At 39.1% G+C, this 25742-nt stretch overlaps 1 protein-coding gene across 1 annotated transcript; it reads right to left on the bottom strand.

Annotated features, from left to right (window-relative positions):
- Positions 1 to 4354: 4354 nt before the first annotated feature.
- LOC111610082 (cell wall protein DAN4-like) lies at positions 4355 to 21389 on the bottom strand. The gene is made up of 24 exons (XM_023342420.1): positions 19562 to 21389; positions 19321 to 19483; positions 18954 to 19146; positions 18522 to 18593; positions 18140 to 18211; positions 17760 to 17831; positions 17380 to 17451; positions 17000 to 17071; positions 16618 to 16689; positions 16238 to 16309; positions 15856 to 15927; positions 15474 to 15545; positions 15092 to 15163; positions 14712 to 14783; positions 14330 to 14401; positions 13948 to 14019; positions 13566 to 13637; positions 13184 to 13255; positions 12804 to 12875; positions 12422 to 12493; positions 12042 to 12113; positions 5425 to 5496; positions 4874 to 4979; positions 4355 to 4590 (listed from the first exon to the last, which is right to left on the bottom strand). The coding sequence occupies exons 1-24, from the start codon at positions 19680 to 19682 to the stop codon at positions 4484 to 4486; spliced, it is 2058 nt and encodes a 685-aa protein (XP_023198188.1). The 5' UTR covers positions 19683 to 21389; the 3' UTR covers positions 4355 to 4483.
- Between the last annotated feature and the right edge of the window lie 4353 nt (positions 21390 to 25742).

Below are 25742 nucleotides of genomic sequence, written 5' to 3'. Positions count from 1 at the left end.
ACATTTAAAATAAGACTTCAAAGAATGTCCCCAAAATATATTAAAGTACCCAAATGAGCATCAAATAGTATTTAATCCACACCCTGCAATAATGGTAGTGTTCATTTGTCATGAACACAGGCACGGACTACAAAAATCTGAGTCTAAATATGAAAAAAATAATAATCAAATAGAAATATGGTCAGCAATATAGAGATAGTTCATTACCAATAGGGTAATATTTAGACCTATACAAATTAAAACGTATTATGGAATAAACAAACGGCATTGTCTTTTGCAATTTTTATTTTTGGGAACAAACCAAAACACAGGCTACTAGACAGACTTACTAGAACAATTTTTGCCTTTTTCAACAACCTGCAAATCAATCTTCTGAATTACTTTGAAAATGATTAAGTATTCAAGTTTTGTTGAGTCTATTCACACATCAATCTTGGACCAACTTAGAAATCAGAGCACATTATAGAAAACTACTCCAAAAATAAACAAGCAAACAAAACCAAAAAAAGGTGAAGCTTAAAAACAAAACACCTTTTCCTTTAAATGTTACTTTTAACAGCACATAATCTCTAATATAATGAGCCGTTTATACTCACCTAAGAGTTGAATTTCTGGGTTTTTATTTTTTTAAACAAAAGAATGCTTGAAAGTTCTTAAGGTTTTGTTTAGAACATCTTGGCTCAAGATTTATCTGACATTTTTAGCTTTTTCTTTTTTCTTTTTGGACACACCACGATTTCTAACAAAGTCTCTTATGTTCTGAAGTGAGCGATTTATTAAAGCAGGATGTTCTGCCTGTTGACACTGTTGAATTTCAACAAAACTTGCCAGCTTCCCAGTGTCAATGTGTTTCTGAAAATGTTTCAACACCGCTGCAATTTCTGTAGGAGACCAGGGCCGTTTTTGATTTCTCTGAGGATGGTCCTTTTCAGGATAATCTGCAAACAAGAGAGACAATTTTACTTTTTAAAATATAAATCATATGTAGGAGTCTGCTATAAAAGTATGCTTGTGATAAAGTTTAACATTCCAGTTCTGTTTATTGTGTTCATTGAAGACAACCCTTTGACAATTAGATTTCTCAACGTGCATTTAGTCACCACATGAATCAAATATGTATCCACTAAAATTATTTTTCTCCAATTTTTTTTAATTATTAAATTGATTACCAAGTTGTGATACACTGCATTTATTACACTTAGAAATCATGAAGCTACAGCCCTGGCACGTCAAATATAAACTATCACTCAAAGCTTCATTTTATACTACACTGCAAGCTTTATGACCTGTTGTTATAGAACCAGGTCATGCTTATCATTCATATTCTGTCCTGTCCATTCTGGTTTTAAGCAGTTTATTACTTGATCATAATCAGCAACTAACTTTGTAAGATTGTTTCAGCCTTATTTTTTTAAAAATTGCACAGTCCCAACCCCTTCTCTGCATGTTTCTTACTGGGCTTTTTAAAGCTCAGGATAATACTCAATTCTTGTAACATGTTATGATGAGCCTTAAAACAGTATCTCTAAACCGTACCACTAAGTAAAGAACCACCATGAATAGGAAGACAGTCATACCATCTTGGGTTTCTGAGGGTTTTTCAGTTGGTGGTGCAATAATCTCCATTCCCTTTCCTACAATACATTAGTAATACTTCAGGCCAACAAAATAAAAGATCAGTTACTAAATGTCCAATGAAAGGTTAATTGAAATAAGTCATACCAGAAGAGGTCCCAGGTAATTCAACAGGAGATTGAGGTTTTCTGCATCCTGTCAAATTAGAGATACAAAACAAGTTGTCTGCTATATTAGTCTTATCTGCACAGAAACCTAACCTTTAGCCAAAATTAAAGATCATTATTATATTGTGCATTGTGCTATGTTAAGTTATTGAAACTAAATTATTAACCGTGAGGTGGGGGGAAGGTTGTTAAGGTAGTCATATCTTCTACTGTGCCTGAAGGCTTCTCAGCAGATGGCATAGAGGATGTTCTCCCTAGAATATAACATAAACACTTCAACAATGCTGTCAAGGAGGGTAAAGAAAAACCTTAAGAAATGGCAAAATCTTCTAGCAATGAGTAATCAAAATTTAAAGAAAAACAAGGTACCTTGTGATGTCTCTTCTCCTAAACCATCTGTAATTGGATAAGTAAACAGAACACACCTGAATGTCTAATTTTAAAAACATGTAATATTACATCAGGCATGACGATTGATATTCATACCACCAGAAGATTCATTAGATTCTTGATTTGTAGAGCATTGAGTATCATTTACAAGTGGGGATGGGTCACAATCAACCTCACTTTGTCCACTTTCAGTGTCAGTCAGTTGCAACTCATCTAAAAAAGAAAAATTAAAACCAGTTCAGTAACAAATAAAAACACTAATCCAAACAAGTACATAGAATTTTGAAAAGTACCTTCAATTTCAATCTCCTCCAGTGTTTTGCCTTGCAGATTTGCCAATGTCCCCCTTTCCATTGCCAGAAGCAATTTAGAAATTTTTGCCAGTTGAGTCGTAGCCTCTGGTAGCCTGTAATACTCTCTATGAACACGTATATCGTGTCCCAGAAAGTCTGCAACTTGGTCCAGTTCATGATTTCGTAGGTTTAACACTTGGGACAACGTTGCAACATGCTTGCGAAGTTGTGTTGACCTTAAAAGTTCAGGGTTTTTGGCACCACTATCATGTGCATAAACCCTCAGACAGTCTTGTCCTCTGTAAGGGGTTAGACAGTTGGGTCTAGCAAAAAGAAAGGTGTTTTTATCTGGCACTCCACACTCCCTTCTTCTGCTAATGAGCTGGATGATGGCTTCAACCATGTCTGGTGATAAAAGCACAGCAACTTTTCGTCCCCTTTTCCCCTTTATTTCTACCCTGCTGAAATGGGCACAAAGTTGTCGTTCAAACTCTGTAAGACCAACTGCAACATCTTTATGCAAGGGAGTGGTGTCCCTCTCTAGAAAGGCAGACAGCTGCATTTTAGAAACCTCTCCACCTCGTCTTCGGTTGAACAAAATGATTTTTGCCAATGTAGTTCTGCACAATTCCCTATAGGCTTGTGGTGACGGATCACTTTTCAAAGTGTCAGATGCTAAATTTGCAACCTTTTCCAAATGCTGGTGAAGATGCTGAACATCCTCAGTGAAAGGTAGCGTGGAAGGCTTGTTAAAGCGCTTGTCACTCAAGGTTGTTAAAGCTGTGTGAGATACAAGTTCTGACCACTTTGATAAATAAAGTGTTTTGAAAGCCTGACATGACTTTTTAAGCTCATCATTCCCTGCTACTAAAGCTGTGCAGCATATAAGGTCACTGATCTTGTGCAACGAGTGTCCTAATTTCAGAGCAAGGCTAGGAGTTTTATATGAATGACTGTCTTCATCAAAGCCAGATACTCTCTTGACTGCTTGAACAAGTACATGGAAGTTTGAGGGCCTGACAGCATCTTCAATGTTGTATATAGAAAACTCATTCCGGAGGATTAGCAGAAGCCTTCCAACTTCACGAATTTTTTGTCGAATATATTCATGCTTGGAGGGATCTTGACCATGTTTATTGAAAAATGATTGTGCAAGCTGTAGAATGTAAAAGTCACTTCGCACTGCAGCAGACACTTCATCATCTTTCATCACTGTTAGGAGCTTAAAAACACCTTGGGATATTTGTTGACATAGTCCAGAATCCACCATTAAGGCCAAGCTCAAAACCCTTTTTGGTCCTGTCTCATCAGTTGTTCTTGGTTTGGATTGACATTTACGAGCATGCCGCCAAAGGTGATTCCGAAGGTACAATCCCTGGCAAAACATGCAGTGAACATACTGGTTTATGTTATACTTCAGCTTGGGTTTACGTTTGATTTTTAGCAGTCCACTGCCACTTTTGTAAACCTCTTTATTGTGAGTAGAGTTCCCCTTATTTCGCAACTGTCCTAGTATTTTCTTTCGCAGTTTTGAGGCTTTTGGTTGTGCCAAAGCTTGAGCGACTTCAGCATTTGTCTTCTCATGGACTTTTAAGTGTCGAGCAATCTTAGACTGGGGCTTGCCACAAACAAAGCAGTAGTTTTTTTTATCTCTTGATGATGATATACTTGTAGACTGGATGCTTTCAACAGCTTCAGATCCGGTGAGTGGCTCCACAGATCTCCCTTCAGGTTGAACGTCAACAGTTTTTTTATTTTCAGAAGACCTTTTCATCTGTTTCTGAACAACCTTTTTAGCACTATCTTCACTTTCAGAAATAAGACCTTCAGCCAAGTCATTATCTGCACCATCACTCTTTTGACAGTCTGGCAAAGGTGCAATGAAACAAGGATCAAGAATAGTCCTTTTGAAATGATTTGAATCATCTCTTGAGAGTTCCACTGAACTATCTGAGTAACTGACAGAGTCAGGTATGTATTCTTTGTCTGAAACATCATCAGCTGAAGATGATTCGTCAGAAACCTTAAAAAGAAAGAGATTGTTCAAGTATTGCTCTTTTAAAGAGTACCAAAAGGAGAACTAAAGACACCTACGCATGAAGATGGTGAAAAATCAGTCCTCTGGATCTTTTCATAGCAGATGTTGTGCCATATTGAAGAACAGTCTGGAAAAAGAGGTTGTGAGTAAAGTTAAGGGTTTTATGGTCGTATTTATTAAACAGTAAGTTCCTTGTATAACAAGTCATAATTTAGATATTTTCACAAGTAGTAGAGATAACATCTATGATTTCAATAGGTAAAACTAAACACAAACATGACATTTTTGATCATCCATTACATCTGAATAACAAGATCTATACATGTTAAACTTTAAGAGTCATTTAGAAATCCAATCCTAATCCACTTTGAAAATACTAAAGGAGTAATAACCACACAAGGAAAACTCACCTTTACATTTCAGACCATTCCACTTGAGGGCAACAAAAGGTCCCAAGCAATATGTGCATTTTTCAATGCTTGAAAATGATGAGCACAGTACAACATGGTTGCATTTCTGGAGAAAAAACATTGCATCATTAAAAAAGTAAGAGTGCAATTCTGATGTAAAAGGGTTTTTAATTTCAGAAACTGAATATTGAGGGATGCATTTCATTTATAAAAGAAGTCCCTGAAAGAATTCAGTGATAATTTTGTAGGCAACTTCCAGGCATGTGCAAACACAAACTATGCAGTTCTGGGAATCTTGTTCCCTAACTTTGGTAACATTGTGTAAAAAGCTTTGGAAAGCTAGACAAATTGCCAAGAAAAGGTGGAGAAACAAAATTAAAGCAGGCTCCCAAAAACATTACACTACGGGTTATCGACACACAGTCTTCATAATGCTGTCCCCTGACAGGAACAAGCATTGCTGGGACTGTGTCTACACCCTCAACAACCCATGTCCACTAATATACCTGTCAGACAAATTACAAAGATTTCCAAGTCAGATAGCTGTTCACCTGTGGTTCAAGAGACGAGGATAGTGATCCCATCGGTTCTTCACCTACAGTTTTGTCAGGGTGAGCAGAAACCTGTGGAGAAGACAGCAAACGAGTCATTAAGATTCATTTAATATTGACTTCAAGTTAGAACACTATAGAGTAACACTGTATAAAGAGCTATGGTAAAGCTAGGCAAGTTGCTTGGCAATAGTATTTTAAGCAAGGTCCGAGTGATTGCCAACAATATTTCACTTCTGGTCATCTACACACAGTCTTCATAATGCTGTCCCCTGACAGGAACAAGCATTGCTGGGACTGTGTCTACGCTCTCAACAACCCATGTCCACTAATATACCTGTCAGACAAATTACAAAGATTTCCAAGTAACACTGTTGTTGTTGCGCACCCCCCGCCCCCTTCTTTCTCTACTCTCTCACTCTCGTACTTCCTCTTCTGAGAGGGGAGATGTGCTACCAGCTCTCCTTCTAACGGGTTAATTGAGTTTCCTAAATCTGCTGGGATTTACCCGGGCCAGAACTGAAGTAAACTCTGTTTAAGCTGGTTTCGAGAAACGATTCGCCTGGTTTCTGACGGCCTACATCCAGGTGCCCCACCCTTCTTCCCCCTGTGAATTAGCCAGACTGAGCAGCCTACAGCCAACTAGTTTCACAGAGCACACCTGTTAACGGTCGCTCGTTCTCTATTTTACAACTTGCATTTGTTATTGAACCAGGTAGGTTTTAGTGACTCGGGCGAGTCCCAAGGATGATGTTTTACATTTGGGCTACCAGCAACCTAAAAACATTTTCCACTTCTTCCTCTCCAGAATCAAACATTAGAGCTATTTTACAACCATCAAAGAACTTTAAGGTGACTTATTAACTGAATGTCCACAACATCTTTTAGATTTTCTTTATGCTAAATATTTTATTAGTAAGGCATTTTTGCAAGGGTCAGTACAGCTTAATTCAGTAGCAGAAATAATCAAGTAAGTAAAATCAATCATCTAGTCTATCTTTCCCTAATGCTGACACTGAGATTGGACTGAACCACTAGTTCCTGCTGGCAGGGGGATTTGTAGTTTCTTTCTTTAGATAAGTTTTGTATTTAAGTAAATATTAGTATTTAAAGTTTAATATTTTTGATTTTCAGTTTTGGGTCTTTAGTTTAGCCAAACTTAGCTGTACTGTTATTTGTTTTTGTGTTATTTGTAGTTGTATTCTGTTTAGTTACCCCTATTGTGTCTTAATTGGTCTGATCAGCCAGTATATAAACCCCTGTGTGTCATTTCTTTGTTAGGTCAGTTATGTTTGTTTGTGCAGCCAGTTTATTTACATTTTTTGCCTGAGTTCAGTTTTGTTTCTTTGACCTCTTTTATGAGCTCAGTTTATCTTTTGTTATTTATAATCTTTGGGTTAAAATAAAAACCCTATTTTTCTAATATGTCCTGTGACTCCTCCTGTTTTTAATTCGGTCCATCACATGTGGTGTCAGAAGTGAGGATTTTGAGTTGAGGAGGCAGGACTTTTTTTTTTTCTATTTTTTGCTTTTTGTGAGTAATTCTTTTACTAACCCCCTCCAACAAATTTTTGAGCCATGCAGAATGGTGTGCGCCCAAGAAAAGGAAACAAGGTTGAGACCAAAGAGGTTTTCCAGCAGTCAGAGAGGGAGGAAATGGAAGGAGGAGCTTCAGCAGCAGCTGGAGACACTGAGCATGATGAGACCAGAGAACCAACTCTGCATGATATTGCTGGAATTCTTCAGGCCTTCATGGGACAACAGGAAGTTCGGGAGAAAAAGCAGAGAGAGGTTTCTGCACAGCAAGAACAGCGCTTCAAGTGTTTGCAACACCAGTTTCGGCTTTTGCAAATGGAAATGCATGCCAGGACAACCCCGCCCCCTGAGCCCACATCAATTGATCCACAGCCTGTTGAAATTCAAACTGATCATCAGATTCAAGCAACATCTCAACCTGAGGATTCAGCTTCCGGCTCAATAGGTCAGTCTGTGCACATTCATCATCCTAAATTAGAAAAATTAACTGTTGAAGATGATATTGAACACTTTCTGACCACTTTTGAGAGAATTGCAGCTGCTTATCGTTGGCCAAAGTTGGACTGGATTTTTCATCTCATTCCTCTTCTGACGGGTAAGGCTCGCAGCGCCTATGTTAACATGGATGTGGATGATTCCCTGGAATATGAAAAGGTAAAAGCTGCCATTTTACAAAAATATGATATAAATCCAGAAACGTACCGACAAAGATTTCGCTGCCTTGATAGTCTTGATGAGAGTCCAAAGGAATTGTATTCAAGACTCAAAGAACTTTATGAGAAGTGGATTCAGCCTAAAGATAAAACTGTGAAACAAGTTGGTGAATTGATTATTCTGGAACAATTTTTGAGAATGTTGTGTCCTGAGCTTCAGGTCTGGATCAAGGAGCACAATCCAAAGTCTGCTGCAGAAGCTGCTACTCTGGCAGATGTGTTTGTAGCTGCCAGAAGTAGGAGTCAGCCTTGGAGCAACAGTGCATGGAGAGCTGCTAAAGACTCACGTCAGCTACAACCCTCTCAACCTCATCAAAAGTTTGCAACAGGTGTGGGTAAGCCTTTTTAAAGAGAAAATCAGCCTTTCAAGACAGGAAAAAGACCACCAGTGTGTTACCTCTGTGGACAAGAAGGTCACACCAAGCCCATGTGCCCCAAGAATCAAAGTAAGCTAACTCAAATGTGTTTTGTGCCTCACCAGAATATGGGTATTAAACCTGAAATAAAGCAGTCAAATAAAATCATCCCAGTGAAGATTGCTGGACATGAAATGAATGCTTTAATAGATACTGGCAGCACACAGACTCTAGTGCAGGGGTGGGCAATCCTGGTCCTCGAGGGCCGGTGTCCTGCTACTCTTAGATGTCTCCCTTGAAACACTCTTGGATCCAACAGCTGACTCACCTCCTAAGTGCAGTCAAGTTCTCCAGAGTCCTGCTAATGACCTCATTATTTGACTCAGGTGTGTTGAAGTAGAGATACATCTAAAAGTTGCAGGAGACCGGCCCTCGAGGCCTGGAGTTGCCCACCCCTGCTCTAGTGCATAAGAAGCATGTGCCAACTCATTGTATATGCCCTTCTGAAACAATATCAGTGTGCTGTATACATGGTGATGAGAAATCATACCCCACTACTGATATGTTTGTTGAGGTGCAGGGGGCTCCCTATTTGTTGAAGGTTGGGGTAGCTGGTAACCTACCCTATCCTGTAGTTCTTGGGGAGGATCTGCCTGTTATTTATGATTTATTGAGGGATGTGCAGAGCTGTAATGTGGCTGTAATCAGGTCCCAAGCTAAAAATCAAGATGAGCATTTTGCAACACTCAGTGCTTTACCCTTTTTTGAGGCTGAGCTGCAGACAGAACCTGGGAAATCACGGAAGCCACGCAGTCAAAGAAGGCAGGAGAAATTTCAACATACACTGGGTGAGACTTCAGTTGAAGTGGCTCCAGATATGCCACTGGGTTTTTCAATACCTACAAATGCAGCAGAATGATCCAACTTTGTCTGCCCTGTTGCTGAAGGCTAGGGTGAGGCCTCTAAGACAGAAATACAGTACCTTGGGTTCACTATTGGAGGTGGCATTCTTAAACCTCAAGTTGATCAAATCAATGCGATAGCATCCTGTCTGCTCCCACAAACCAGGAAACAGCTACGATCTTTTCTAGGCATGGCTGCATTCTACCACAGATCCATCCCCAATTTCTCAGCTAGAGCAGCATCTCTAACAGACATGATGGGTTCCAGAAGTCCCACCAAAATTCAGTGGACAGCAGATGCCGTTGCAGCTTTTAAGGACATTAGCCAATCCCTGAGTAAAAATCCAGTTTTGCATTCACCAGATTTTACAAAAGACTTTTTGTTGCAAACTGATGCTTCTGAAAGGGGTCTTGGGGCAGTGCTTCTGCAGGGACCACCAGAGGACCAACATCCAGTTGCCTACATCAGCTGCAAGCTGCTGCCAAGAGAGAGACGATATGCAGCTGTGGAGAAGGAAGCCGTGGCTATTAAATGGGCCCTTGACTCATTTAAATATTATTTGCTCGGAAGAGAATTCACCCTTCAGACTGATCATAGAGCCCTCCAGTGGCTAGAAAGGATGAAGGACACTAATGGGAGAATCACCAGATGGTATCTTGCTATGCAGCCATTTCGGTTTAAGGTTCACTACATCCCCGGCAAAGACAACACCACTGCTGATTACCTTTCTCGGTGCCAGAGTGAAGACCAGGAAGTGGGGGAGTGTGTGATGGCCAAATCCATGGCCACACTCTGTCGGTAACTCTTTTTATGCACAGTTTATTTTTTCATACAAACACAACACTTTAGTTTCAATAAAAATATTTATTAGTTGATTTGAATGCATTTGTTCTATTTGTTAGCACGCACATTTAGTTAGCACATGTATTTATATCAACTTAAAATTAATTTTGTTTGCTTAAGATTAATTCTGTTTGTTTTCCCACCGGTACTTACCTGCCTTGGAGTTACCAGACAAAAGAAGGGGCCCAGGGCTCAGCAGGCTTACATGCTGATTGGACTGAACCACTAGTTCCTGCTGGCAGGGGGATTTGTAGTTTCTTTCTTTAGATAAGTTTTGTATTTAAGTAAATATTAGTATTTAAAGTTTAATATTTTTGATTTTCAGTTTTGGGTCTTTAGTTTAGCCAAACTTAGCTGTACTGTTATTTGTTTTTGTGTTATTTGTAGTTGTATTCTGTTTAGTTACCCCTATTGTGTCTTAATTGGTCTGATCAGCCAGTATATAAACCCCTGTGTGTCATTTCTTTGTTAGGTCAGTTATGTTTGTTTGTGCAGCCAGTTTATTTACATTTTTTGCCTGAGTTCAGTTTTGTTTCTTTGACCTCTTTTATGAGCTCAGTTTATCTTTTGTTATTTATAATTAGTGATGGTGAGATGAAGCCTCATGAGGCATTGAACCACTTGAGCCAACTGGTTCAGAAAGGGTTCATTTCTTGAGGCTTCATGTGCACACGAAACCACCTACTGGCCAGGTGTATAATCACAGCCAGCTGTATCTTAACACATGTGATGCATTGAATTTTTGTCTATTATGGCTCTTGGGAATGACTTCACAAAAGGTGTAGGACGAAATCATTTGTCTACATAAATTATGTATACACATATGTGTATAATAAAATATTGTTTGAATGTATCCTCTGTGTGTAATTATTCCCAAAATAGTAGTGTCATGTGATATGGCATGTTGTGTAATAATGTTTTTCTGTGACTCTAGAAAAATGGCATGGGCTTAATCAGGCAGAGGACAGTGAAAGTGCTTGTGGAACTAGGGAGGGGCAGTGAATAGGCTAATGCTTGTGTAACTTGGATGATTTCATGCATTTTTATTAAGAAACAACAATTTCTCCACAGTTTTTGGTTTCAAACGATTTCTCTTTTTTGACACTACATGGATGAGGTGTTATTATTGTACCCCAACTCCTTGGAGCACAATAAACACCTCACCTTTACAGAAAATAAGAAACAGTGAAAAATACAGTTCCTCATAAGCAAACCTAATGCATCTGCAAATGTTCAGTTCACCTTACCTTGTTAGGGCTTATCAAATCGAAATGTTCCCACATAGGGGAAATCCTCCTCTTTCTCGCCGGCTCCATCCTACTCCTATCCTGTCCTCGCGCTCCTAAATCTCCTATCTATCTATCTATCTATCTATCTATCTATCTATCTACTAAACTCTCCAAACACCAAACTAACTGTCTCAAACTAAATAACCACTATCCAAACTCTGCTATCCAAACTATCAAAACTCTTTCCACCCTCTCAACTGACCGCAACTCACCTACAACAACCCACATTTTGAATGGATCCTGTGGGGTTTCTAAAGCTGTCAAACCCCGCGCCAAACTCTGAGCCACTTCCCGAAGCAGTCACGTGGTACAGCCAGGCAGCGAGGCTTCGGACGTCATCGTTTTCGGCTCCTCCCCTAAATGAAGCAAGCCTCGATACGCGCTTTACAGAAACGCGCCCTCCATTACTCGACACACGCCTCGAAGCCTCGGCACATCACGTAACATCACTAGTTATAATATTTGGGTTAAAATAAAAACCATATTTTTCTAATATGTCCTGTGACTCCTCCTGTTTTTAACTCGGTCCATCACAATTAGATAGAAAAAAGTAGAATTAAAGCAAAGTTTGCATGAGACAAAAACAACACACACAACTAGATTTATTTTATTGACACTTAAGTCTACTGTTGGGCCTTGATGTCACTTGAGTGATTCATTTTAAAGATAACTTTATTTATTATTACTGTTAAACTTAAATCTCCAGCATGGGGAAGTGGGATGAGCTCGGATTACCTTGACACTGTATAAAGAGCTATGGTAAAGCTAGGCAAGTTGCTTGGCAATAGTATTTTAAGCAAGGTCCGAGTGATTGCCAACAATATTTCTCTTCTGGTCATCTACACACAGTCTTCATAATGCTGTCCCCTGACAGGAACAAGCATTGCTGGGACTGTGTCTACGCTCTCAACAACCCATGTCCACTAATATACCTGTCAGACAAATTACAAAGATTTCCAAGTCAGATAGCTGTTCACCTGTGGTTCAAGAGACGAGGATAGTGATCCCATCGGTTCTTCACCTACAGTTTTGTCAGGGTGAGCAGAAACCTGTGGAGAAGACAGCAAACGAGTCATTAAGATTCATTTAATATTGACTTCAAGTTAGAACACTATAGAGTAACACTGTATAAAGAGCTATGGTAAAGCTAGGCAAGTTGTTTGGCAATAGTATTTTAAGCAAGGTCCGAGTGATTGCCAACAATATTTTTCTTCTGGTCATCTACACAGTCTTCATAATGCAGTCCCCTGACAGGAACAAGCATTGCTGGGACTGTGTCTACGCTCTCAACAACCCATGTCCACTAATATACCTGTCAGACAAATTACAAAGATTTCCAAGTCAGATAGCTGTTCACCTGTGGTTCAAGAGACGAGGATAGTGATCCCATCGGTTCTTCACCTACAGTTTTGTCAGGGTGAGCAGAAACCTGTGGAGAAGACAGCAAACGAGTCATTAAGATTCATTTAATATTGACTTCAAGTTAGGACACTATAGAGTAACACTGTATAAAGAGCTATGGTAAAGCTAGGCAAGTTGCTTGGCAATAGTATTTTAAGCAAGGTCCGAGTGATTGCCAACAATATTTCTCTTCTGGTCATCTACACACAGTCTTCATAATGAAGTCCCCTGACAGGAACAAGCATTGCTGGGACTGTGTCTACACCCTCAACAACCCATGTCCACTAATATACCTGTCAGACAAATTACAAAGATTTCCAAGTCAGATAGCTGTTCACCTGTGGTTCAAGAGACGAGGATAGTGATCCCATCGGTTCTTCACCTACAGTTTTGTCAGGGTGAGCAGAAACCTGTGGAGAAGACAGCAAACGAGTCATTAAGATTCATTTAATATTGACTTCAAGTTAGAACACTATAGAGTAACACTGTATAAAGAGCTATGGTAACGCTAGGCAAGTTGCTTGGCAATAGTATTTTAAGCAAGGTCCGAGTGATTGCCAACAATATTTTTCTTCTGGTCATCTACACAGTCTTCATAATGCAGTCCCCTGACAGGAACAAGCATTGCTGGGACTGTGTCTACGCTCTCAACAACCCATGTCCACTAATATACCTGTCAGACAAATTACAAAGATTTCCAAGTCAGATAGCTGTTCACCTGTGGTTCAAGAGACGAGGATAGTGATCCCATCGGTTCTTCACCTACAGTTTTGTCAGGGTGAGCAGAAACCTGTGGAGAAGACAGCAAGCGAGTCATTAAGATTCATTTAATATTGACTTCAAGTTAGAACACTATAGAGTAACACTGTATAAAGAGCTATGGTAAAGCTAGGCAAGTTGCTTGGCAATAGTATTTTAAGCAAGGTCCGAGTGATTGCCAACAATATTTCTCTTCTGGTCATCTACACACAGTCTTCATAATGAAGTCCCCTGACAGGAACAAGCATTGCTGGGACTGTGTCTACACCCTCAACAACCCATGTCCACTAATATACCTGTCAGACAAATTACAAAGATTTCCAAGTCAGATAGCTGTTCACCTGTGGTTCAAGAGACGAGGATAGTGATTCCATCGGTTCTTCACCTACAGTTTTGTCAGGGTGAGCAGAAACCTGTGGAGAAGACAGCAAACGAGTCATTAAGATTCATTTAATATTGACTTCAAGTTAGAACACTATAGAGTAACACTGTATAAAGAGCTATGGTAAAGCTAGGCAAGTTGCTTGGCAATAGTATTTTAAGCAAGGTCCGAGTGATTGCCAACAATATTTTTCTTCTGGTCATCTACACACAGTCTTCATAATGCAGTCCCCTGACAGGAACAAGCATTGCTGGGACTGTGTCTACGCTCTCAACAACCCATGTCCACTAATATACCTGTCAGACAAATTACAAAGATTTCCAAGTCAGATAGCTGTTCACCTGTGGTTCAAGAGACGAGGATAGTGATCCCATCGGTTCTTCACCTACAGTTTTGTCAGGGTGAGCAGAAACCTGTGGAGAAGACAGCAAGCGAGTCATTAAGATTCATTTAATATTGACTTCAAGTTAGAACACTATAGAGTAACACTGTATAAAGAGCTATGGTAAAGCTAGGCAAGTTGCTTGGCAATAGTATTTTAAGCAAGGTCCGAGTGATTGCCAACAATATTTCTCTTCTGGTCATCTACACACAGTCTTCATAATGCAGTCCCCTGACAGGAACAAGCATTGCTGGGACTGTGTCTACGCTCTCAACAACCCATGTCCACTAATATACCTGTCAGACAAATTACAAAGATTTCCAAGTCAGATAGCTGTTCACCTGTGGTTCAAGAGACGAGGATAGTGATCCCATCGGTTCTTCACCTACAGTTTTGTCAGGGTGAGCAGAAACCTGTGGAGAAGACAGCAAACGAGTCATTAAGATTCATTTAATATTGACTTCAAGTTAGAACACTATAGAGTAACACTGTATAAAGAGCTATGGTAAAGCTAGGCAAGTTGCTTGGCAATAGTATTTTAAGCAAGGTCCGAGTGATTGCCAACAATATTTCTCTTCTGGTCATCTACACACAGTCTTCATAATGCAGTCCCCTGACAGGAACAAGCATTGCTGGGACTGTGTCTACACCCTCAACAACCCATGTCCACTAATATACCTGTCAGACAAATTACAAAGATTTCCAAGTCAGATAGCTGTTCACCTGTGGTTCAAGAGACGAGGATAGTGATTCCATCGGTTCTTCACCTACAGTTTTGTCAGGGTGAGCAGAAACCTGTGGAGAAGACAGCAAACGAGTCATTAAGATTCATTTAATATTGACTTCAAGTTAGAACACTATAGAGTAACACTGTATAAAGAGCTATGGTAAAGCTAGGCAAGTTGTTTGGCAATAGTATTTTAAGCAAGGTCCGAGTGATTGCCAACAATATTTCTCTTCTGGTCATCTACACAGTCTTCATAATGCAGTCCCCTGACAGGAACAAGCATTGCTGGGACTGTGTCTACGCTCTCAACAACCCATGTCCACTAATATACCTGTCAGACAAATTACAAAGATTTCCAAGTCAGATAGCTGTTCACCTGTGGTTCAAGAGACGAGGATAGTGATCCCATCGGTTCTTCACCTACAGTTTTGTCAGGGTGAGCAGAAACCTGTGGAGAAGACAGCAAACGAGTCATTAAGATTCATTTAATATTGACTTCAAGTTAGAACACTATAGAGTAACACTGTATAAAGAGCTATGGTAAAGCTAGGCAAGTTGCTTGGCAATAGTATTTTAAGCAAGGTCCGAGTGATTGCCAACAATATTTCTCTTCTGGTCATCTACACACAGTCTTCATAATGAAGTCCCCTGACAGGAACAAGCATTGCTGGGACTGTGTCTACGCTCTCAACAACCCATGTCCACTAATATACCTGTCAGACAAATTACAAAGATTTCCAAGTCAGATAGCTGTTCACCTGTGGTTCAAGAGACGAGGATAGTGATCCCATCGGTTCTTCACCTACAGTTTTGTCAGGGTGAGCAGAAACCTGTGGAGAAGACAGCAAACGAGTCATTAAGATTCATTTAATATTGACTTCAAGTTAGAACACTATAGAGTAACACTGTATAAAGAGCTATGGTAAAGCTAGGCAAGTTGTTTGGCAATAGTATTTTAAGCAAGGTCCGAGTGATTGCCAACAATATTTCTCTTCTGGTCATCTACACACAGTCTTCATAATGCTGTCCCCTGACAGGAACAAGCATTGCTGGGACTGTGTCTACGCTCTCAACAACCCATGTCCACTAATATACCTGTCAGACAAATTACAAAGATTTCCAAGTCAGATAGCTGTTCACCTGTGGTTCAAGAGACGAGGATAGTGATCCCATCGGTTCTTCACCTACAGTTTTGTCAGGGTGAGCAGAAACCTGTGGAGAAGACAGCAAACGAGTCATTAAGATTCATTTAATATTGACTTCAAGTTAGGACACTATAGAGTAACACTGTATAAAGAGCTATGGTAAAGCTAGGCAAGTTGCTTGGCAATAGTATTTTAAGCAAGGTCCGAGTGATTGCCAACAATATTTCTCTTCTGGTCATCTACACACAGTCTTCATAATGAAGTCCCCTGACAGGAACAAGCATTGCTGGGACTGTGTCTACGCTCTCAACAACCCATGTCCACTAATATACCTGTCAGACAAATTACAAAGATTTCCAAGTCAGATAGCTGTTCACCTGTGGTTCAAGAGACGAGGATAGTGATTCCATCGGTTCTTCACCTACAGTTTTGTCAGGGTGAGCAGAAACCTGTGGAGAAGACAGCAAACGAGTCATTAAGATTCATTTAATATTGACTTCAAGTTAGAACACTATAGAGTAACACTGTATAAAGAGCTATGGTAAAGCTAGGCAAGTTGCTTGGCAATAGTATTTTAAGCAAGGTCCGAGTGATTGCCAACAATATTTTTCTTCTGGTCATCTACACAGTCTTCATAATGCAGTCCCCTGACAGGAACAAGCATTGCTGGGACTGTGTCTACACCCTCAACAACCCATGTCCACTAATATACCTGTCAGACAAATTACAAAGATTTCCAAGTCAGATAGCTGTTCACCTGTGGTTCAAGAGACGAGGATAGTGATCCCATCGGTTCTTCACCTACAGTTTTGTCAGGGTGAGCAGAAACCTGTGGAGAAGACAGCAAGCGAGTCATTAAGATTCATTTAATATTGACTTCAAGTTAGAACACTATAGAGTAACACTGTATAAAGAGCTATGGTAAAGCTAGGCAAGTTGTTTGGCAATAGTATTTTAAGCAAGGTCCGAGTGATTGCCAACAATATTTCTCTTCTGGTCATCTACACACAGTCTTCATAATGCAGTCCCCTGACAGGAACAAGCATTGCTGGGACTGTGTCTACGCTCTCAACAACCCATGTCCACTAATATACCTGTCAGACAAATTACAAAGATTTCCAAGTCAGATAGCTGTTCACCTGTGGTTCAAGAGACGAGGATAGTGATCCCATTGGTTCTTCACCTACAGTTTTGTCAGGGTGAGCAGAAACCTGTGGAGAAGACAGCAAACGAGTCATTAAGATTCATTTAATATTGACTTCAAGTTAGAACACTATAGAGTAACACTGTATAAAGAGCTATGGTAAAGCTAGGCAAGTTGCTTGGCAATAGTATTTTAAGCAAGGTCCGAGTGATTGCCAACAATATTTCTCTTCTGGTCATCTACACAGTCTTCATAATGCTGTCCCCTGACAGGAACAAGCATTGCTGGGACTGTGTCTACACCCTCAACAACCCATGTCCACTAATATACCTGTCAGACAAATTACAAAGATTTCCAAGTCAGATAGCTGTTCACCTGTGGTTCAAGAGACGAGGATAGTGATTCCATCGGTTCTTCACCTACAGTTTTGTCAGGGTGAGCAGAAACCTGTGGAGAAGACAGCAAACGAGTCATTAAGATTCATTTAATATTGACTTCAAGTTAGAACACTATAGAGTAACACTGTATAAAGAGCTATGGTAAAGCTAGGCAAGTTGCTTGGCAATAGTATTTTAAGCAAGGTCCGAGTGATTGCCAACAATATTTCTCTTCTGGTCATCTACACAGTCTTCATAATGCAGTCCCCTGACAGGAACAAGCATTGCTGGGACTGTGTCTACGCTCTCAACAACCCATGTCCACTAATATACCTGTCAGACAAATTACAAAGATTTCCAAGTCAGATAGCTGTTCACCTGTGGTTCAAGAGACGAGGATAGTGATCCCATCGGTTCTTCACCTACAGTTTTGTCAGGGTGAGCAGAAACCTGTGGAGAAGACAGCAAACGAGTCATTAAGATTCATTTAATATTGACTTCAAGTTAGAACACTATAGAGTAACACTGTATAAAGAGCTATGGTAAAGCTAGGCAAGTTGCTTGGCAATAGTATTTTAAGCAAGGTCCGAGTGATTGCCAACAATATTTCTCTTCTGGTCATCTACACAGTCTTCATAATGAAGTCCCCTGACAGGAACAAGCATTGCTGGGACTGTGTCTACGCTCTCAACAACCCATGTCCACTAATATACCTGTCAGACAAATTACAAAGATTTCCAAGTCAGATAGCTGTTCACCTGTGGTTCAAGAGACGAGGATAGTGATCCCATCGGTTCTTCACCTACAGTTTTGTCAGGGTGAGCAGAAACCTGTGGAGAAGACAGCAAACGAGTCATTAAGATTCATTTAATATTGACTTCAAGTTAGGACACTATAGAGTAACACTGTATAAAGAGCTATGGTAAAGCTAGGCAAGTTGCTTGGCAATAGTATTTTAAGCAAGGTCCGAGTGATTGCCAACAATATTTCTCTTCTGGTCATCTACACACAGTCTTCATAATGCTGTCCCCTGACAGGAACAAGCATTGCTGACACTGTGTCTACGCTCTCAACAACCCATGTCCACTAATATACCTGTCAGACAAATTACAAAGATTTCCAAGTCAGATAGCTGTTCACCTGTGGTTCAAGAGACGAGGATAGTGATCCCATCGGTTCTTCACCTACAGTTTTGTCAGGATGAGCAGAAACCTGTGGAGAAGACAGCAAACGAGTCATTAAGACTCATTTAACATTAACTGCGAGATACAGTAACATTGTATATAGAGCTAAGGCAATGCTAGGTAAGCCAATTGGCCAAAGAATTTTAAGCAAGGTCCTAGTGATAGAAAACAATATTAGTCTTTGGGTTATCTATACACAGTCTTAGGAATGCTGTGCCTTGACAGGAATAACCATTGCTGGGACTGTGTCAAGCAGACACCTTAGGAGTAGACCGCAAACAGACTGTATATTCTGTTAAATTTGGTATTTTTACCAAAATACAATGGATTGTATTTTGGTAAAATGTTATTGACTGTCAAATAGCTTTCAGAAATTCTAGTTATTTACCTTCATTCTCCATGGCCATTCAGCGTTTCCATAGTTATAGGTAATCTCTTCCCCTGGATTTATGTCCTTAATTGCAAAGAGACAGAGATGAGGTCTTCCATTCACTGTTATTGTCTTCATTTTGCTGTTAGGGATCAAATGGTCGTCATTAACCAGTCTTCCCAAAGACCCATCCTCTCTCGCTGCATCAACACTGAAAGAAGAAGAAAAATCTAAATGGCCAAGGATGACGGGATATAAAACAGTGTCCATATAATTCTGGGATGATTTCAAGTTTTTAAAAACTAATAATAGAAGGCATTCAATATTTCAACGATTAAAACTTAATTTTTATAATTGCTTTTAGTTATTTTTAAAATTTACATACCACAACTTTTTCCCATTATGACGAAACTCAAACATGAAGACCTTCAAGGCATCATGATAGATTTTTACCCGTCTTTCATACTCTTCGTTGTTTATGACATCGCCTCGATATTCCAATAAGAAAGCTCCTGTCTGAAAGTGGCATGTACTAAATACTCCTCGACCTGTTAGACCATATGAAATGTCATTGTCAGCCCACAGTGACAAAAATCTCATTTAAAAACTACGGCTTGTCAACTTACCCTTAAAAGAGTTTATGTATTGTACATAAAAACCATCTTTGTCCTGACTCAGACTCACAAAATGAGTTGCTTCATCCTTTGGTTTTATTTTTAATCTCTGTGGCCTCATTGTTGTGTGCATCTAGAGAAAAAAAGTCTATGGTGATCAAGAGAAAATAAAAGTAACATATGCTTTAATAATAGACTGAGAAAATCTATGGGTATATTATCATCATCAAGTTTTAAACAGAACAGCAGCTAAACAACCACAATGACTATTTGCAAAATTAAATTATGATTAAACTAGGAACTCCTGTACAATTTGTTCATATATTCTTTCTAAGTCAGAGCAGCAAGCAGTAACTTACACTGTTAAGAAGTTATTCCAGTTGTTTACACTGTCTACTGGTATCAGGGCCCACTGCCCGTTAGGTTTTGTTCCACCAAAACCAAATCAAATGATTGTATTACCTCCTCAGTATACCACTGTTTCAGCACAGCGGATGTAACTCACTCAGATCAGCTGCGCCACAATAAGGAAATGCTTAAGACAGTGTTCTCAAACTGCATTCCTCAAGGGCCAAAGTCCTGTAACTTTTAGATGTGCAACTTGTCCTATATTCTTAGATTACATGGTGAAATGTCCTCACTAGCATGTAATCAACCTGTACTGTGCTTATATTGGAGACAGGTATGCTGAAAAAGAGATATCTAAAAGTTGCAGGAAAATATACAAGGCAGTGGGTCCTTAGTACCACGGTTGACAATAAGCATAACAAAGCTCCTCTTTGATTTAATAAAAAAGGGACTGAATAGGGAACAACTCCACACTATTCGATGTCTGATGTTCCTTCCTGAATAAATGCACTTATTCGTTGCTCTTTTTTTTCTGCATTGTGTTCTTATCACAGTCATGGAAATTAACATAGGACTGCACTTCTCTTAACGTGCGGTGGCAGATGATGTTTTATATTTTCACATTTGTTTAACTTAGCCAACAATAACATCTACAAAATATTTAGAAAGCACTAGTTTAGAAGGGAAACATTAAAAAAACTTAAAATCACACCATGTGAAACTGTTGAATGATCTGGGTATTTAAACTTTCTTATGAAAAAACGTCTGGTAATATTTATTTATTTTTACATTAACTGCACCATAAATTGCAAAAGGGATATGGATTATGAGGTATGCACTGTGAATCACCGTATTCTATAATGAAACTATTCTTGTACATTTATAAAACGAAAATGTAAAACAGTAGACAAGGTTAGCTGCACATGCTAACATCATAGCTGAAGTGAGCAGCCATTAGCGCATGTTGTCGTTTTTGTTTCTAGTTGACATGGAGTCAGTTTTAACACAAATGTAACATTCTAATTCGTGTTTTTAAATGGCCATTCCATTTAACACATGGAGTATTTAAACCTTGTTCTAAGTGGTCACATGTTCTCAACACAAGCTAGCTTTTGCTCATTAGCGGTGCCCTAATTAGGAAGTGCTGCGTGAAAATATATGTCGGTCACATTGCAAATATCAGTAAAACTTTGCCAACCTTGCTTATGTTCAAATCACTTGAACAAAGACTTACCTACATACTTCTCCACATCCATCCGAGTTGCAGTGCAGTATAATTGTACTTTCCTCGCAGAGAGCGCAACGTCAGTCCTGGGAGGAAAATGGCAGGTGGGGAGGGGTTAAGGCTCCACCCCTTTTCCTTTCTCCAATTTGGTGATATTTGATGAACAAATCATTCACTAGGTTTTGTGATAGATTAATTATTTATCCACTACCTGGGACCTTCATGATAGTGATTTCCAAAATTATTACAGGTGTCATTTCCATAGTGACCAAAGTTATATAGTATATGAAGAAAAATAATATATATATATATATTACTTAAATCTTAGTAGCTAGGTAGTTGTTTCAGCATCTGCATGCCTTGATTTGCTTTTCAAATTAAATGAATTCAGTCTTATTCAAGTACTTTTTGACAATATTTATTGTCATGAAACAGGGAGCTGAACATGTATGTTTGATTTCTGATGTTCTCTCATTCACTGAGTAAAAGTAGGATGTCAAGTCAAAAGAAGAACCTGAATGTTCACAAGTGACTGACCTCAGAAAAAAACAAATTGAAGAAAGCTTGATTTATATTTTTTGTTTACCATCTGGACTTAAACTATTTAAAAATTAACAGATTTAATAACTGAACATTTTCAGACTTAGATCACTTATTACTTTTGCTTCCAGTAACAGAAGTGAGCGCTTGCTTGTCATGCCATAATTTTAACCTGTGCTTAAATGATGTCAGAACCAGTCTCATGCATGTGTGGATGTGCTCATTGGTGAGCCAGGAACAATATTTGGTTTCTATAATATTAATTGTAGAGAAAGCTGGCTTACGGTTGTGTGTGGAACCAAACATAATTAAGATTTGCAGGTCTACTGTCTTCAGAGCTGGGAAAGCTCTGAGGACAGTAGCCCTTTGGAGCCAGGGGATCAGTCCTTACAGACTGTTCCTGCAGGGATACATCTGCTTAGACCAGTGTTTCTCAACCCCGGTCCTCATGCCCCCCTGCTCTGCATGGTTTAGATGTGCCTCTATTCCAGAACAGATGATTCAAATGATTGCATGGCCATCAAGCACTGCAGAAGGCTGCAGTGCTTGATGGTCAAGCACTGCAGGCTTGACTGCAGGCTTGCAGTCAAGCCTACATATATATAGGGTATATATGTATACCCTATATATCTCTGGGTGATATATAGGGTATACAGGGTAACAAATTGCCCTGTATTTTTACAGTAAAATGCTGGCAGCAGGGTTGCCAGCATTTTACTGTTAATTATACAGTACCCTTACTGTAATCAACTTTACAGTATATTACTGTCACAAAAGAAATCTTTTGATTACAGCACTGTAGCAGCTCCCCAGCAGTTGAATTAATCAGTCAGTCTCGACGGGTGAATTTAGCGTTTTTATTTTTCTTCGGGTGATTCGTCACCACAGTCACCGTGAAAACTAAAACATATACAAATATTAAAATACAAACATAAACTTGCAATACAAACAACAAAACAAAACAACAAAGATACTAATCAAAACAGACAAACATCCATAAACAATCTGTGTCATACTTAATTTAGAAAATTCTTAATTTACTTTAAATAGTCTATCCGTTACAGCACATTGCTGTTTTTATCAGATTTACAGTAGACTACTGGCAGCTGTGTTGCCAGTATATTACAGTTTTTCTATGGTATCATTACTGTTGAATTCACATACAGCTTACTACTGTAAATTTCCAATACAAAATAGAAACATAAAAAAAACACTTAGAAAATGTAAGTTCCATCATGTCAACCAACATTTATTTGGGAAAAAAAAAGAACCAACTCAAACATTGACTCATATACAGTCTTTAATGGGCCACATAATAAAGAAGAAGGTTTTGAAACGACAACGTATGTGTGCCTTACACCTAAACCTTTTCTACAAGAATGTTGAGGGTAAACTGTCCAAAGTAAGTCGTATTCTGGAAAAACAGTAAGAAAATCACCATCTATTTTGTAAAATAAATTTCTTAATAGCTGATTTAAAGAGTTTTTGAATAAAGCATGAATTGTGGCCTTTTGATTAGTCTGAAATAAAAAAGTATGAAAGAAATTATGAAATAATGCATTGTACAACTCAGCACACTACTTTTTCAATACAAAACACTACTTTTAGTGGAAGTGAGGAACAATATGATGCAACATAAAACAAATGAAACATTTAACTTTTAATCTAAAGCATAGAAAAAAATAGCAAATTTTAGTTTGATAAAAATTTAAATTAAACATTTAGACTTGAATTTCCTTTAGGGCAAAATCAGAGCTCCAACTTCAAATGATAAAACAATGAAACAATATTTGACAGCACACTGCCAAGATAAGTTAAACATTGTGCCTGTACAGTCAAAATTACAAATTACATTTGAAGAACAGAAAGTGGGAGCCTTAACAAAATTTATGCTATAAATTAAAAGAGATATCTAAGATTATGCTGACCTTTAAACCAAAAAAATCTCTCAAGAAAACTCCTGTTCAGGGATAAGTTGCCTTCATGCCTGTATAGTTTTTTGTTTGTTTGTTTGTTTGTGCGCGGAGGGGCAACAATATCTATAGCCTGGTTAGAAAGTTCTCACTAACCTATATGAAATTCCACTCAAAGTCCAAGAGGTTTTTTAGCAGAGTTGAAACACAGGGGTTGACAGTAACCGACTTCTTTTGAACAGTTTTTCCTGTCCTCTTGGAGACGATCTTGCCACAGCTGGCCTTGGTCCCTCTTTCAGGGTTGATATCTAGAAAGCGCCTGAAAATGCAGTAATTTCAGATTGGCATATGATGCTTAAGGAGTCAGGGTCAAGATATATCAAATAATGTTATGCTAGCTTCCTTATTACAGCATGACAGATTAACTAAGCTAACTTTCAAACAGCTACAGTCTGCTTAAAAATGACAACTGTATGACAACATCATCTGACAAATAAATTATGCTCCAACTTACCGGATTGGCTCATAAAATGCAGGATTCAAATGGACAGTCCTTGTAAAGAAAATTCTAGAGGTTGCTTCCACATGTCACAACGACGTATCTTCTTGAGAAATACAGTAGCGTTCTGTTTAAAGAGAGCCTCCTTGCCGTTGAATCTAACATCATTCCCAAAATGCAATGCTACTCACAGTATAGTATTACAGTATTTTATTAAAAACAGTAATAATTGCCCAGAATGCATTGTTTTTCACGGTGCAGTACCATTTTCAATAGAAACAGTATGATACTGTTCAGTTTTGGCCGTTTTTATACAGCAATTTGTTACAGTGTACAATTCAGGTGTGTGGCAGAAGGGAAATACCTAAAACATGCAGGACAGGGGGGCTGTGAGGATCAGGGTTGAGAAACACTGGCTTAGACGGTAAAATCTGCATTTGTTTTGGTATCAGTTTTGGGTCCGCATGAGACATAATTTTAGTCTAGATGCAGACCAGGGTCCACCTATTAGTGACCTGTGGTGTATATCTTGATCTCATTGGGTATTTATTCAATTAAATTCAAAAGTAATTTGCTTATTCAAAACGGAAATTAAACTCCTAGCTAATTAAGGAGTTATGATGGATTGTGATGGCAAAGAAAGATCTCCTGTAGCAGTTCGTTTTACAACCAATCTGAAGAAACGTCTGGCAGAAGAGACTCGGATTTGAAATAACAGGATGGTCAGCATTGTCTAAAACTTTTTTTGATGTTATGCAAAATCAAAAAAATCATGATGAAGATCACCATCTTCAGAATTTTGACAGTCGTCCCCAGAACAGAACCAGTCTTCTTTATCAAGTTGTTGAGCCTTTTAAGTCCCTGGCTTAAAAGGCTCAACAGCAGAGGAGACAGTGCTCTCAACAACAGACATAAAAGATCTGCAGGATCTTGCTGCAAACCTTGAAGGACCTTAGGTTCCTCAAGAAATACAGTCTGCTCTGTCCTTTCTTGTAGACGGTTTCACTGTTGAGTTTCTAGTCTAGTCTGTTATCTAGTTAAACACCAAGGCATTTATTTTCCTCAACCACCTCCACTTCTTCTCCCCTGATGGAAATGGGGCTTGATCTGACACTGTTTCTCCTGAAATCAACAATCATCTCCTTTGTTTTGTTTACATTCAGGATGAGATAATTGTCCCCACACCATGCCACAAAGCAGTCCATCAGCTCTCTATACTCAGCCTCTTGTCCATCTCTGATGCATCCCACAACTGCAGAGTCATCCGAGTATTTTCATAGGTGACAGAAGTCAAACTTATGCTGGAAGCATGGTGTGTACAGAGTGAAACGGAATGGTGAGAGTACAATTCCCTGTGGAGCTCCTGTGTTGCTGACCACCTAGTTAGACACAGTCCTTCAGTCTCACAAACTGTGGTCTGTTTGTGAGGTAGTCATAGATCCAGTTGACTGTTGAGGCCTCCATCTGTGTCTTCTGATCTGCTTCTCACAGAGCAGATCAGGCTGAATTGTGTTAAATGCACTGGAGAAATCAAAGAACATGATCCTCAAAGTGCTGCCTTTGTCCAGATGACAGTGGGTTTGATGAAGCAGGTGTATGATGGCATCATCAATTCCAACTCCATGGCAATAAGCAAACTGCAGGGGGTCCTGATATGTGCTTGTCAGC

Source organism: Xiphophorus maculatus, chromosome 11, assembly GCF_002775205.1.
Source record: "Xiphophorus maculatus strain JP 163 A chromosome 11, X_maculatus-5.0-male, whole genome shotgun sequence".
NCBI lineage: Eukaryota > Metazoa > Chordata > Actinopteri > Cyprinodontiformes > Poeciliidae > Xiphophorus > Xiphophorus maculatus.
The sequence above is the reverse complement of the archived record's forward strand: the minus strand, read 5'-3'. Positions and strand labels throughout refer to the sequence as shown.